The following is a 12,921-nucleotide window of genomic DNA, read 5'->3' on the forward strand; positions in this document are numbered from 1 at the left end:
CAAGTCTACCACTGGCCCGGATGGATTCCCTATTTTCATGGTTAAACTGTGCAGTGTATATATCATTGATCTCTTGCTTGATGCATTCAATTCCGTCCTCGTAACAGGAGTTTACCCTGCTATCTGGAACACATATTATGTTTCTCCAGTTCCAAAAAAGTCTAACCCAAAATTGCCTAATGACTACAGACCAATTTCTGTAGGATGCACTTTTCTCAAAATCTTGGAAAGAGCCATACTTCCTGCTCTCATCCATCACATGTTCGGCCACAAACCTCCATACCTCCATAGTGTACTACCTGGACGTTCCACGATCACCAACCTCTTGGACACACTGTTCAGAATTGAAAGTACCTTAAGCAACAAAGAGCAACTGGATATTGTGTTTCTCGACATTAAGGCGGCCTTTGACAATCTGTCCACCCATGCATTATGTACCATACTGTGCAACTATTTCAAAATCTCTGGCAACATCTTAGTTCTCCTTAGGAAACTCCTTCAGTCCAGGATCCTATGGATCAGAAATCAAAACCATAATCACCACATTCTCTGCTCCAGAGGGCTCCCCCAAGGGGGCGTTCTCTCTGCCGCCCTCTTCGCCGCATCTTTAGAACCCTTCCTATCAAACCGTACTAATTTTACCACCTACGCAGATGATATTAAGTTCTTCGTCATCACAAAATGCCCCCAGTCTCTCCAGTCTATTACTGTGAGCTCCAACCGACAGCTACATGAACTGGAAAACTACCTTCATGCGATTGGGCTCTCCATTAATAAAGAGAAAACTGCACAACTCTCTATCACTAAGAAGAAAAATACCAACGAGGTGGACATCATTATTGCGAATTCTCCAGTTAAAAAAGTCACCCAACATAAAGATTTGGGTATCATCTGGGACAAAGACCTCACCTTCTTGCCTCACTTTAATGCCACTCGAACGAAAACATATTCGGCTTTATGGGCAGTAAAACAAGAGATCTCCAACTTCCATAACCCGGACCTTATCATCAAATACATTCTTCGTTGTATTTTCCCAATTCCATTATATGCCTCGACTATATGGTCCTCAGCACCCTCATCATACCAAGCCAGGTTCCTCTCCCTGGAATTCTGGATCTTGAAATGGCTAAATAGGGTTGCTGGGCTAACACCTACAATCTCAAAATCTGTTCTGGTCATCATCATCATCAGCAGCCATTTTCAATCCACTGCAGGATGAAGGCCTCTCCAGCAACTTTCCAGTTCCTTCTGTTTTGAGCACTGGCCATCCATTTACTGCTCAAAAACTCATGAATTTCACGCCTTTGTCTTCCAGGTTTTCTTCTAGCTCCTCTTGGGTACCATTCTGTTATTTTCTTAGTCCATCTGTCATCATGTCTTCGAGCTATGTGTCCTGCCCAAGACCATTTTAGTTCTTTAGTTTTGATAAGAATGTCCTTTACTTGAGTTTGCTGCCTAATCCATGTGTTTCTCTTCTTATCTAACATTCTAATTCCCAATATAATTCGTTCCATTCTTCGCTGTGTAGTTCTTAGCTTCTCTTCCATTCTTTTGGTGAGTGCCCAAGTTTCACTTCCATAAGTCATGGTGGGGAGTATACATTGATTCATTATTTTACGTTTCAGACAAACTGGGATATTGCTCTTCAGTATGTGACTATATTTCCTGAATGCTATCCATCCAAAATTTATTCTTCTCTTGACTTCCAGCCATTTATCATTATTACAGCTAATAACTTGTCCCAGATAAGTATATGACTCCACCTTTTCAATTACTGCTCCTTCAATCATTATTTCCCTTTCCGTGGCATACTTGTTCATCATTACTTTTGTTTTAGCCATATTCATCTTTAGTCCAAAATCCTTACTAACTGCGCATAACTGATTAAGATTTTCCTCTAATTCTTTGGGATCGTGGCTTATGACCACAATGTCATCTGCAAATCGTAAATGGTTTAGGTACTCTCCGTTCACATTGACTCCTTTCTGCGACCAGTCTAATCTTCTGAAAGCTTCCTCAAGGGCAGCAGTAAACAGCTTCGGAGATATTGTGTCTCCTTGTCGAACTCCTTTCTCGATTTTAAATTTGCTACTGTCTTTGTCTAGTCTAATAAAGGATGTAGCACTCTCATATATTTTCTTCAAAATCATAATATATGGAGTATCTATGCCTTGTCTTTCCAGTGCCCGAAACATTGCCTTATGCTGTATGGAGTCAAATGCCTTTTCATAATCCACAAATGCCAGGCATAATGGTGTTTTATATTCATTTGCTTTCTCCATTAGCTGTGATATTACGTGAAGGTGATCCATAGTTGAGAATCCTGTCCTAAAGCCAGCTTGCTCTTTCGGTTGATTCTCATCAAGTATTCTTTCTAATCTGTTAGTAATGACCCTTGTGAACAACTTGTAGATATGGGATAACAAGCTAATTGGTCTATAATTTCCAATTTCTGATTTATCTCCTTTCTTATGCAGCAAAACTATGATTGCATTATTCCACTGCTTAGGCATCACACCTTTTCTAATGCACTTTGTGAACAGCCTTGCCAGTTTTTGTGTTATGTCTCTTCCTCCCAATTTTAACAACTCTACAGTAACTTCATCTTCCCCCGGGGCTTTCCGATTCTTCATTTTCTTCAATGCATGTTCTACCTCATCAGGAAGAATATCGGGTATGTCGTATGTGTTGCTACTTTGCAATCCATCTTCCCCACTGCTGGTATCATTCCCTCGCTCCTTGTATAATTCTCTATAGTAGTCTTCTGCTATTTGAATTACGCCTTCTCTGCTGTTTATAAGTACACCATTGCTATTCTTCAGTTTCAGTATCATTTGTCTTTCTGTATTACTGCTCATGGCTGCTGATTTAAATCCTTTGTTTTCCCTTAATGCTTGTTCTACTTTTCTTGTGTTAAATCTTCTTATGTCCTCTCTGAGTCTCTTTCTAATGGCTTTGCATAACTCAGTATACTCAATTTTCTCCCTGTTAGTGTTTTTCTTGCTCTTCATTTGTCGTCTTTGGTTCATCATGACAAGTGTTTCTTGACTAATTTTTTCTTCTTTGGATTTCTGTTTCCCTATAGGTTTCTTGGGCTTTATCACTTTCAGAAAGTTGTAATATTCCTCGTCGATATCTTGGTCCTGAGCAGTCTGCAGAAGCTCAAACTTGTTCTTAAGTTCCAGTACATACTGCTTTTTCTCCTCCTCTGTTATTTCAAAGACCTTTGTATTATTTACTCGAGTCAGTTTTTTCCTTTCCTTTCCTATGTCTATATCAAGTGTACATCTTACCATTCTGTGATCACTTCCAACATTTACCTTATTCAAGACGGTAACATCATTCACAATATATCTTCTGTTAGTGAGGATGAAGTCGATTTCATTAGTTGTTAATCCATTTGGACTCTTCCATGTCCACTTTCTGTTCACCCTTTTCTTGAAAAAAGTGTTCATTACTGACATTCCTTGAGATTCTGCAAATTCCACAAGTCTTTCACCTCTTTTATTTCTTTCACCAATTCCAAAATTTCCTATAGTTCCTCTTTCTGCACTGTTTTGCCTTTTTCCAACCTTAGCATTGAAGTCCCCCATAATAATAGTGTAGTGGGTTTTCTGCTCATCTAGAAGACTCTCAATTTCAGTGTACATGTCTTCAACCTCTTCATCATCATGGCTCGATGTTGGTGCATAAATCATTACAATCTTTAGCTTGTACCTCTTAGAAATCTTGAGTATTAGTCTTGACACCCTTGGTGATGTACTTTTGAATTCCAAAATGTTGTTTTTAAACTCTTTATGGACCAGAAACCCAACTCCACCTTCACTCTTTTCACTGTTTCCATTGGTGTACAGCAGATTTCCACTTGATAAACTTATAAGTGATTCATTTCTTCTTCTTGTTTCTTCTTCTTGTTCTGGTCACCAATCTTAATACGCTTCCTTGGAGGTATCACATCATCTCTAGGAACCTTCTTACCCTCTCTCAGCTTCTATCCGGAAAACTGAAGTCACCCGATATTTGGGATATCATCGCCAGACCGTCCGACAGTAGAAGATGCCAGTCCAACACCTCCCCATACAGGTCGAAGCTGCGTAGCATGTCCTCCTTGGACAACATGTTTCCACACAACTCCTTCCAAATATTTAACAGATTAGCCATAGACGCTGAGAAACTTTGCAAGGACAGAACCTACAGATCTTCCATTCTTGCAGACATGTATGCCTTAGTCAAGCTCTAGGTGGACTCTCTGTGATACCGCAATATCCACGCTTCGATGTATCCGGATGCACTTTTATTTGTTGTAACTTTATGTTTTTGTACTTGTTGTAACTTTATGTTTTTGTATTTCTTATAACTTTATGTTTTTGTATCTTCACCAGTGGCTGTTTAAGGCCGTATATTGTATCTGGCTCTGTATGCAATGCATATGTCTGTATTTTATGTTTTTTTCTCTGTATATAACTCATGTCCTCTAGCTGCATAGCTGTAAAAGGACAGTTCTTCGGAAATAAATTGATATTAATAATAATAATAATAATAATAATGTTGTACATTGTTGGGAGACAGGTGGTAGGCCAGTCTGGACTGTGCATATAAGTCTTTCTTTTAATTTTATGACTTGAATCAACATTTTTTTTATATATTACAGGCCAATTCATTTGATAGTGTTATTATATCTATATTTACAGGAGACTACATGTAATTCTAATATATATCTTTCATATGTAATGAGAAACTTCATAAATACATATGGAGTTTCTCATTACATATGAAAGATATGTGTAATGCGAAACTTCATAAATAAAAGGACTTTGAATTATAGTGTCATGTTTGTCTTTTTTTTTTTTTTTTTTTTTGTTGTTGTAATGCTAACTCAAATAAACAGTGATCTAAATGAAAGAATGCTAAATTATTGCTGGGTTAAAGAAAATAACCCAGCAATAAAACAGTCAAAATTTAGTCACAGATAAAAAAAAAAAAAAAAAAATATTAGTGGCTGTAGTTAACAGCCAAATGATGCACAGTTCATTTCATAGAATGGCAGACATAAAATAATACATAAATAAAGGAAAAGAATTAAATAAAAATTAAAACCAAAATCAAAAGGAGTTAAATTCATTAAATGGAAACCAAAAACTAGTGTTCATTAGTTCAAGTGACCAGATGTAGAATTATGGAGTTAAATAAGATCAAATAAGTAATGATTTAAAATAATGGCCAGACATTGGCGGCGACAAGGAAATTAATGAGTCATGTGCCAGTTGCAATAAACATTAATAAATAAAGAATTTTGTATACACACTGGTGGGTTTCAGTACAGTGCAACAGGTGCACTGGGCTTACTGTAGAATTAATAAATAAAATTCTTTATTTATTAATCTTTATTGCAATGGGCACACATGACTAATATTAATCTCCTCCTATGCTGCATTTTAGCCATTATATTATTAAAACCATTCAAAATATTTATAAACAGTTATTAAAATATTATATATCATAATAATTATAATGTGAAAAAATAACAAAAATTACCATGTGTATAATGGTAAATTATAAAATACCATTATACTTCATAAATTAAAGTATAAGAATATATAAAAAATTGGGGTAGTGTAGAAGGAAAAAAAAAGAAAAAAAAAAGAAAAAAAAAAGCAGATTGATTTGAACACAGGAAAAAGAAAAAAAAAAGCAGATTGATTTGAACACAGGAAAAAGAAAACAGCTTCTTTTAATGTTACCACACATTTGTTATAATAACTTTTTAGATTATTCGATATCCATAATTATGGTTTAATTTCATAGTGCCCTTTTTTGTTTGGCAACAATAATTAATTATGAATATTCTATATTAATATTCGGTGAATCGATATATTGTCCATTGCAATTACAAAATTATAGAAAGTGTTCCACGAACTCTTCGCAATGTTCCGGCTTGTTGCTTAGGTCTGATTTTGGTGGCGCCACTTTCTATGCGTTTTAACGTGTAACCGGAATTAACATTATCGTCTATGGGAGTTGACACTCTGTATCTTATTACTCTGTGCTACAAGCTATCACCAGTTAAAAAAAAAAAAAAAAGATCGATTGTCTGATTCAGAACGTAATCTAGCTTTATGGTATTTTCTGTGAGAAAATTATTTCAGTGATACTTTTTTTCTGCCATACCCAACGCTATCCAGGAATACATAAATCTCCTAACTAGATGGATACCAGTGTTTAAAAAAACGTCACGTAACTGAAGGCTACTAATTAAAAACCATTGCCGCAACACCTGATTACACCATCACTTTCTATCAGAAACTGATATTTGAAACATTATTGATGTGAGGAAAGTTATATATGCTACTCTGAAGGGACATCCACCCGATAAGTTATCATAAGTACCGAGCTTTGTTAAATGATAATAAAGTTCATACAGGCTGGTATCGCTGTACTAACTCCGCCCCCTTTTGTGATGAATACTGTAAGGGTCATGTTACAAATTGATAAAGGAAACACTCGAATTCTGGGAGGATTTCTCTTCTTTACAACAATAAAAGAGTGAAACTAAAATTTGATTCTTTAATTATAGGTTGAACAATTTTTATTAAAATTGTGGAAAATGTTACTGCCAGGAGTTCTGACGCTTGGAGCTATACTGGCTCTCTTCACCGGTGGTGAAGCTGAAATACCGAAGGTTGGACAACGTGAGTTTGATTTCATTTTTCTAACGCGCTGGTTTATTTTGTTATAACGGAAATACACAGTCTAAGTATATTTCACAAAAAGTGAACTTGGGATTTTACCTTGAAATATGATACTCAAATACGGTTGTTGTTTTTTTTGTTTTGTTTTGTTTTTCATTATTACCTAAACACGAAAAGTATTCGTACTTCTATTACGATTGGGAAGGTAAAAGCTACCTGGTTGCACAGCAATTACTGTTGATTGTAATTTTTAGGAAATATACATTGAGCGATCACTGAATTATAACCACCTAAGTAATACTATATTGGACCACCGTTCACACGTATAACAGCCGCTGTTCGCTAGACATTGACTCTGCTAGATGTCTGAAGACGTCCATAGGGATCTGCAGCCAAGCTGACTGTAAAGCTTTGCAGTGTCGAAATAGACGACGGTTGTGTATCCACACTTCTCACTTACGTTCCAAAACATCCCACAGGTGTTCAATTTGATTGAGGCCAATTTAAAGGCCAATCAAGATGGGTGATATCTTCAATGTATCCCCAGAACCAATTTTGCACATTGCACAATGACACGGCGTATTATCATATCGCCAGATCCCGTTTCTTAAGAGAAAAATGCAGTATATTTCACTAGTAAAACGTTAGCCATACGCACCAGTGGTCCTAGTTCTTGCCAGCAAAACATGCTCCATATTAATCAACCACCATCACCATGCACGATAGGGCAATGTTGCTTGCGCCACACACGAAGTAGTCCGTCGGCGTGCATCAGTATTTGGACTAATTCAACCAGCACACTCGTTTCACGTCCTCCAGTGTCCAACCAGCAAGTTAACACCGCAGCATTCGCCATCGACGATAATCAGCGAGGAGACAGTGTCTCTTGGATCGTTTGCTGTGGAAACCCGTGCGTCTGTGTGTTGCGCATTGTCATTTGGGGTATTACGATGTCACCTGTCACACAGTAACCTACCGTTCAGTCCGTACAACGCGCTACATCCTTCGCTCACCACGAACATCCACCTTGCATAATCGTTTACAGTTCTGTTGGCAGGAGGTGGTTTGACCGTTCAACACCATTCTTTGTAGACCATGAGCAATCGACAAGGCGTGCCGTTTGCTATATGGAAGCACTCGATGCACGAGCTACCACATTCATACCCTTTTGAAATTCTGTGATATGTTTACTACATCCTATAACTGACACTTTGTCACCTTAACTTGCACGACCAGATTGGTACTTGAGGTTGTCACAGACATTCCCTCAGATATGCCATACAAGCTGTATTTGCTACCTGGGAGTTTAAAACACTGATGGAACTGATATTCGGGTGCTCAAGTCAAATGGACCCAATTTCGGCGAAGTCCGGACGGTCTGTGACAGCCAAATCCTCTGCTTCCACCTTCACAATGGTGGGACTAAAGTGTAAAGTGCGTTAGTTGTCTGACGACACCAGAGGTTTCCCCATCTCCACGTTGTATTCTTTGTGAGTGACACAGAACTCTGCGGAGGCCAGAGATCCAAAAAGTGTGGGGAGTGGTGTCTGTTGTGTAGTGTTATGTTCCGTTGTCTCTCTGACCACCCAGCCGCTGTGCCTCACTTCATTTATGGTTTGTGTTCTTTTTCTCATATGCTTACACTTTTATTCATTCTTCTAGCTCTCATCTCATTTATTCGACTCTTACTTTCTGCACTGCACTCTCTGGGCACCTCAACTTACTGTTATTCTTCAGTTGTGGTGCAGGCCTAGCCACAAGTTTTTTTTTTTTTTTTTTTTTTTGTAAGCCAGGGGAGAATGCAGTGATAGTGTTGATGTGGTTAGTAAATGTTTGTTAGTACAGTATATATAAAGTGATGTAAGTTATTTTTAACTTTGTATTCTTTCGGCCAATTACATTTGCTCTTCCACTCATTCCCATTCACTCTCTCTTTCCCTCATGCTAGGTCACTCTTTCTTTCAACAAAACTGCCATTTATTCCCTTTTACCATAATTCCTAGTTCACTCAGTGCCCTGCCTATTCGTTCTCATTCTACAGTGCATCCCTTTGCTACTAGCTTACTGATATTTATCAGCTAATCTGCTTCCCTGGCTGCCTGTACATCTCCCTCCCCTACGTGGTTACTTATTTCGCATGGGGCCCCAGATTCCTACACATGGCAGGGTAGTCCTGGGGAGGTTTGTCATGTCAGGTTTCTGTCAGAGTGAAGAATACTGCTATCCTGACAGTTTTTAAGTCATCGTCTGGGCGTGGTGGGAAACTTGGGCAATTTTAACTATTGATTAATTGCTGGGGAGGGGGGGCTGAATTGCCAATCTTTGGGTAGTTCTGCACATTTCGAGTACTTTATGTGTGAAAGATGTAAAGGCTTTATAATTTGACTGCTCTATGATGAACAGATGTTCTTCTCCCCTGGGAAGAGGGCAAATCTGTGCTTTTAGCTCTGTTCTGGGGATGTCATATATTATACATTCATATAGAATGTGTGCCCAGTCTTCACTCTCGCCACAGGTGCAGTTTGGGTCATCAGTCAGGCCTAAGGAGGTTAGTTTCGCCTTTAGAGAGCCGTGACCTGTCAATATAAATGTTTCAAAAAGTCTAGGGGTGGCTTTGGGCTAACAATTGCCACCCATGGTAGAAACCGTTTGGTAACCAGACCTCTGGTTTCCTGCTCCCACTTTGTTTGCCAGCCATAGCTCATGGAGCTTTGTGGCTATTTTTTTTTTTTTTTTTTTTTTTTCCATCATTGAAGGTGTTGGTTGTATCAAGGGCTATCCCCAGAAATTCTGTGGGTATGCCCTTTCTAAATTTATAATATAAGCCTCTTTTGGCTACTTCCAGGTAAAGTGGGAGAGCTCCGGCCAGCAACTGTAGCGCAGGTGTGCTTACTGTGCGACATGCTCTGGTAATAGTGAGTAGATTGTCCTTTGTATTGTTTCTAATTTATTCCTATTTCTTACTATGACCCCTCTGCCTTTTGTTCTCTGAGAAGAGCAAGTAGTTAAAGCCGTTTACTGTACAGTATACTTGTTCGAGTTTCACGAGGTCAAGCTAAATGGGATTATCCACGCATACAATATGGAATTTATTTATAGCGCGTTTACAAATTCCCCACTTGATCAGTGTACGTATATTTTTCGAAAACATTTAAGTCAGCCTGCAAAATAAACAAAATCTCTTGCGATTCTCTAACAACTATAGTTGTGGAATCCTGAAAATTTTTATTGCCCTATTCTGGAATTTTGCGCTGAACTACAACCGTGTCATATTCCGACGTTGAATATATGAACAGAGACCGAGCAGACGCTGGCAGAAGCACTAGAAATGCTAATCTCCTTCATCAGAACCACTACAGGGGACCCCACTTGACCAATTCTTAAAACTGCGCGACATCCTTGAGAAATATATGGCTAAGAAGACAAACAGAATCACTGCTGTCACTCGCACAGGCATTATTAAAATATGGTTGAAAATGGAGGGCACTGGTTACCATCTGCATACAGATAACGAGAAAATGTCGGCCAAATTGGACTTACTCACACAAGAACGGGAAAACAAAATGCTACAATGCCCCGTTCTTTTGCCGAAGCGTTGAGGATTGCCACTTCCTCGCCCAACGAAGAGGTCCCTGTGCAAAACAATACTATTAGGAAATCTGACAAAAGAACAGCTAAATCGCACGTTATCTTAGTAAAGCCCACAGAGGACGCGCAACTAACAACTAGCGAGCAGTTAAGGATGTTTTAACCAGTAATCTCAAGGAGCAGATTAAAACCTTAAAGATCAAAAGCATAAGAAAAACAAGGATGCCTGGTGTTATCACTGAAACGGATACTAGGGAGGAGGCACTCACTATACTAAACAGTTCAGAAATCCCCAACATAGGACTGAAGGCGGAAACGCCAAAATGAAAAGGAACTTCCATTATCCTCTTCGGTCTGGACAAGAGTACTACTCCTCAAGCGCTAAAGGAGGAGATATACCACAAAAACCTTAGCGCGCATACAGCAGAGGACGATGTTGATGCTGACATTATACCGAAGCATATCACGAAGTCTAAGTCAGTTGCTACAGTTAACTGGGTAGTCGAACTTTCCCCCAGAGCATGGAAGGTTATTAGCCAACATGAGAGGATTTACATCGGAAGGTTATTAGCCAACATGAGAGGATTTACATCGGAAGGGGAAGCCACCGATTCAAGGAGTACGTTCCAGTTCCCTGCAATTTGGGCACACATCGCACACCTGCAACCAACGGATCCCACAACTTGTAGTCACTGTGCGCAGCACGGACATGAATTTAAAGACTGTCCCAAAAGGGAAGAACCAGCAGCTTGCGCAAACTGCAAACGTTCTAAAATACCCCACCTGCACTCCGTCAGGGATACAAACTGCCCTGTATATATAAAATTTAAGGGAATTTACCAAGATAGAACCAATTATGGATAGACGGTCCACCCAACCACCACCAACACAGAAGAAGCTGAATTTCTTGCAGATTAATGCACAGCGTGCCAGACCGGTGGTTGAACAAATTAAATTAAAAACAGAGGAAGAAAATATTGACATAATTATGCTCCAGGAGCCTTATGCCTACAAGGGTAAGGTCACAGGTTAAGGTACTACAGATGCACCGCGGGCCGCAATCCTAGTCAGTAACACTGAAATCTCTGTAACTGAAGTAGCTCCACTTTGTACATCCCTTAGTGCCTGTGCTCAGATTCTTACTGCCATGGGATCCTTACATTTGCTCTCACTCTATAGCAGATCTGGTGAAGACATCTCAATTGCGATCGCCATAATACAAACAGCACTTGACCTTCTCCCAGGGGGTAAGCTACTCATAGCCATGGACCCGAATTGTCGCTCTCCCTTGTGGCATAGTCAAACACCTGATCGTACGGGCACTCGAAATGGGGAGGAACTTGAAAACTTCATCCTTGCCTTCATGTAGACATGTATGGTATCTTATGTAGGACGGCACCTGAACGTCAATTCATCTCCGCCTTTGTACACTGTGATGATTACAGAAAGCACTGTAAAAGGCCAGAAATGTGTGTAATATTATGTTCGTGCAGTGTGTGTGTGTTGTTTCTGGTCGTTTTGTCACCAGGCAGGCGATCACCTGGAAAGCCTGCTCAGTGTCCGTCTACACCACGGGGAGGTAGGCCACAACTACGCATGTATCGCGACCACCCTCCGAACGCTCTGGTTTACCAGCTATTACTGCCCTAATATCAGAGCAAAAAAAAAAAAAAAAAAAAAAAAAACAACAAAATAATAAATAAATTTAAAAAATAATAAAAATAAAAAAAATAAATAAAATAATAATAAAAAAAAAACCAAACTACAAGTACTCAACCAGCCTAGAAATCTCCCCACATACAGTAGCACCCTCTGGGAAAGTACTATCGACATCACCCTGACCACGCCGACTATTTCTCGAAAGTTCAGCAAGTGGAAGGTTAATGAAGCATGAACCACTTCTGACCACAGAGCGATCACCTATTCTCTTGGCCGCTCTGTGGATCGCGTTCCCCAATACCAAAAGATGTAGTGCGATTTTGCACAAAGAAAGCTGACTGGCCACGTTTTCAAGCCGAACTTGTAAGAAGACTTCATGAAGACTCTTCACAACTGAATCACACATCACCTCTGAGGACTGTGCAGTTTCCCTCTCCAAGATCATCAAAGAGGCCTGTGCTATGGCAATTCCCAAGAGAAGGCCCTTAAAATACGCAGTCCCTTGCTGGAATGCTGAACTACGAGACATGAGGAAGAGAGTCCACCAAGTTCGTAAAACTTTTCAGAGAGCCCGTGCTCACCTCACAACCCCTTGGAGGGCGAAGCCGCAAGAGAAACTTACCGATTATTAAGGTACAGTTACACTACCATGATTAGACGCGGCAAAAAAGCCTCCTGGCAGAATTTGGTCTCCATCACAGGAAATGATAACCCCTGGAAAGTTGTCTATTGTATCGTTTTGAACAAACTCCCTAGAGGTGAAGTCCTCAGTAGAACTGTAAAGCCTGATGGTTCTTCCACCTTCACTTGGGAGGACTCTGTCCACAATATGCTAAATGCCCTCTTTCCAACAGATGATGCACAGTTAACTGAAGAGCAACTACAGATTGTCACCGCTAACGATTGTTACACAACAGAAAATACTGAAGGACCTTTTTACAAATGACGATCTAAAAGCTGCACTGGACAAAACTAAAGAAAATAA

The 12,921-nt window shown here is 39.5% G+C and overlaps 1 protein-coding gene across 1 annotated transcript in view; it reads left to right on the top strand.

The window, feature by feature from the left end:
• The first annotated feature begins 6,400 nt into the window (after positions 1-6,400).
• LOC150083043 (uncharacterized) overlaps positions 6,401-12,921 on the top strand; it is a 41,053-nt gene continuing 34,532 nt past the window's right edge. The window contains exons 1-2 of the mRNA XM_090378369.1: positions 6,401-6,466; positions 6,575-6,689. Of these exons, the coding sequence (XP_090234495.1) occupies positions 6,401-6,466; positions 6,575-6,689 (181 nt within the window). The remainder of the gene's footprint in view (positions 6,467-6,574; positions 6,690-12,921) is intronic.

The sequence above is a fragment of the Mastigoproctus giganteus genome, chromosome 7 (assembly GCF_048544385.1).
Source record: "Mastigoproctus giganteus isolate SK-2022 chromosome 7, ASM4854438v1, whole genome shotgun sequence".
NCBI lineage: Eukaryota > Metazoa > Arthropoda > Arachnida > Uropygi > Thelyphonidae > Mastigoproctus > Mastigoproctus giganteus.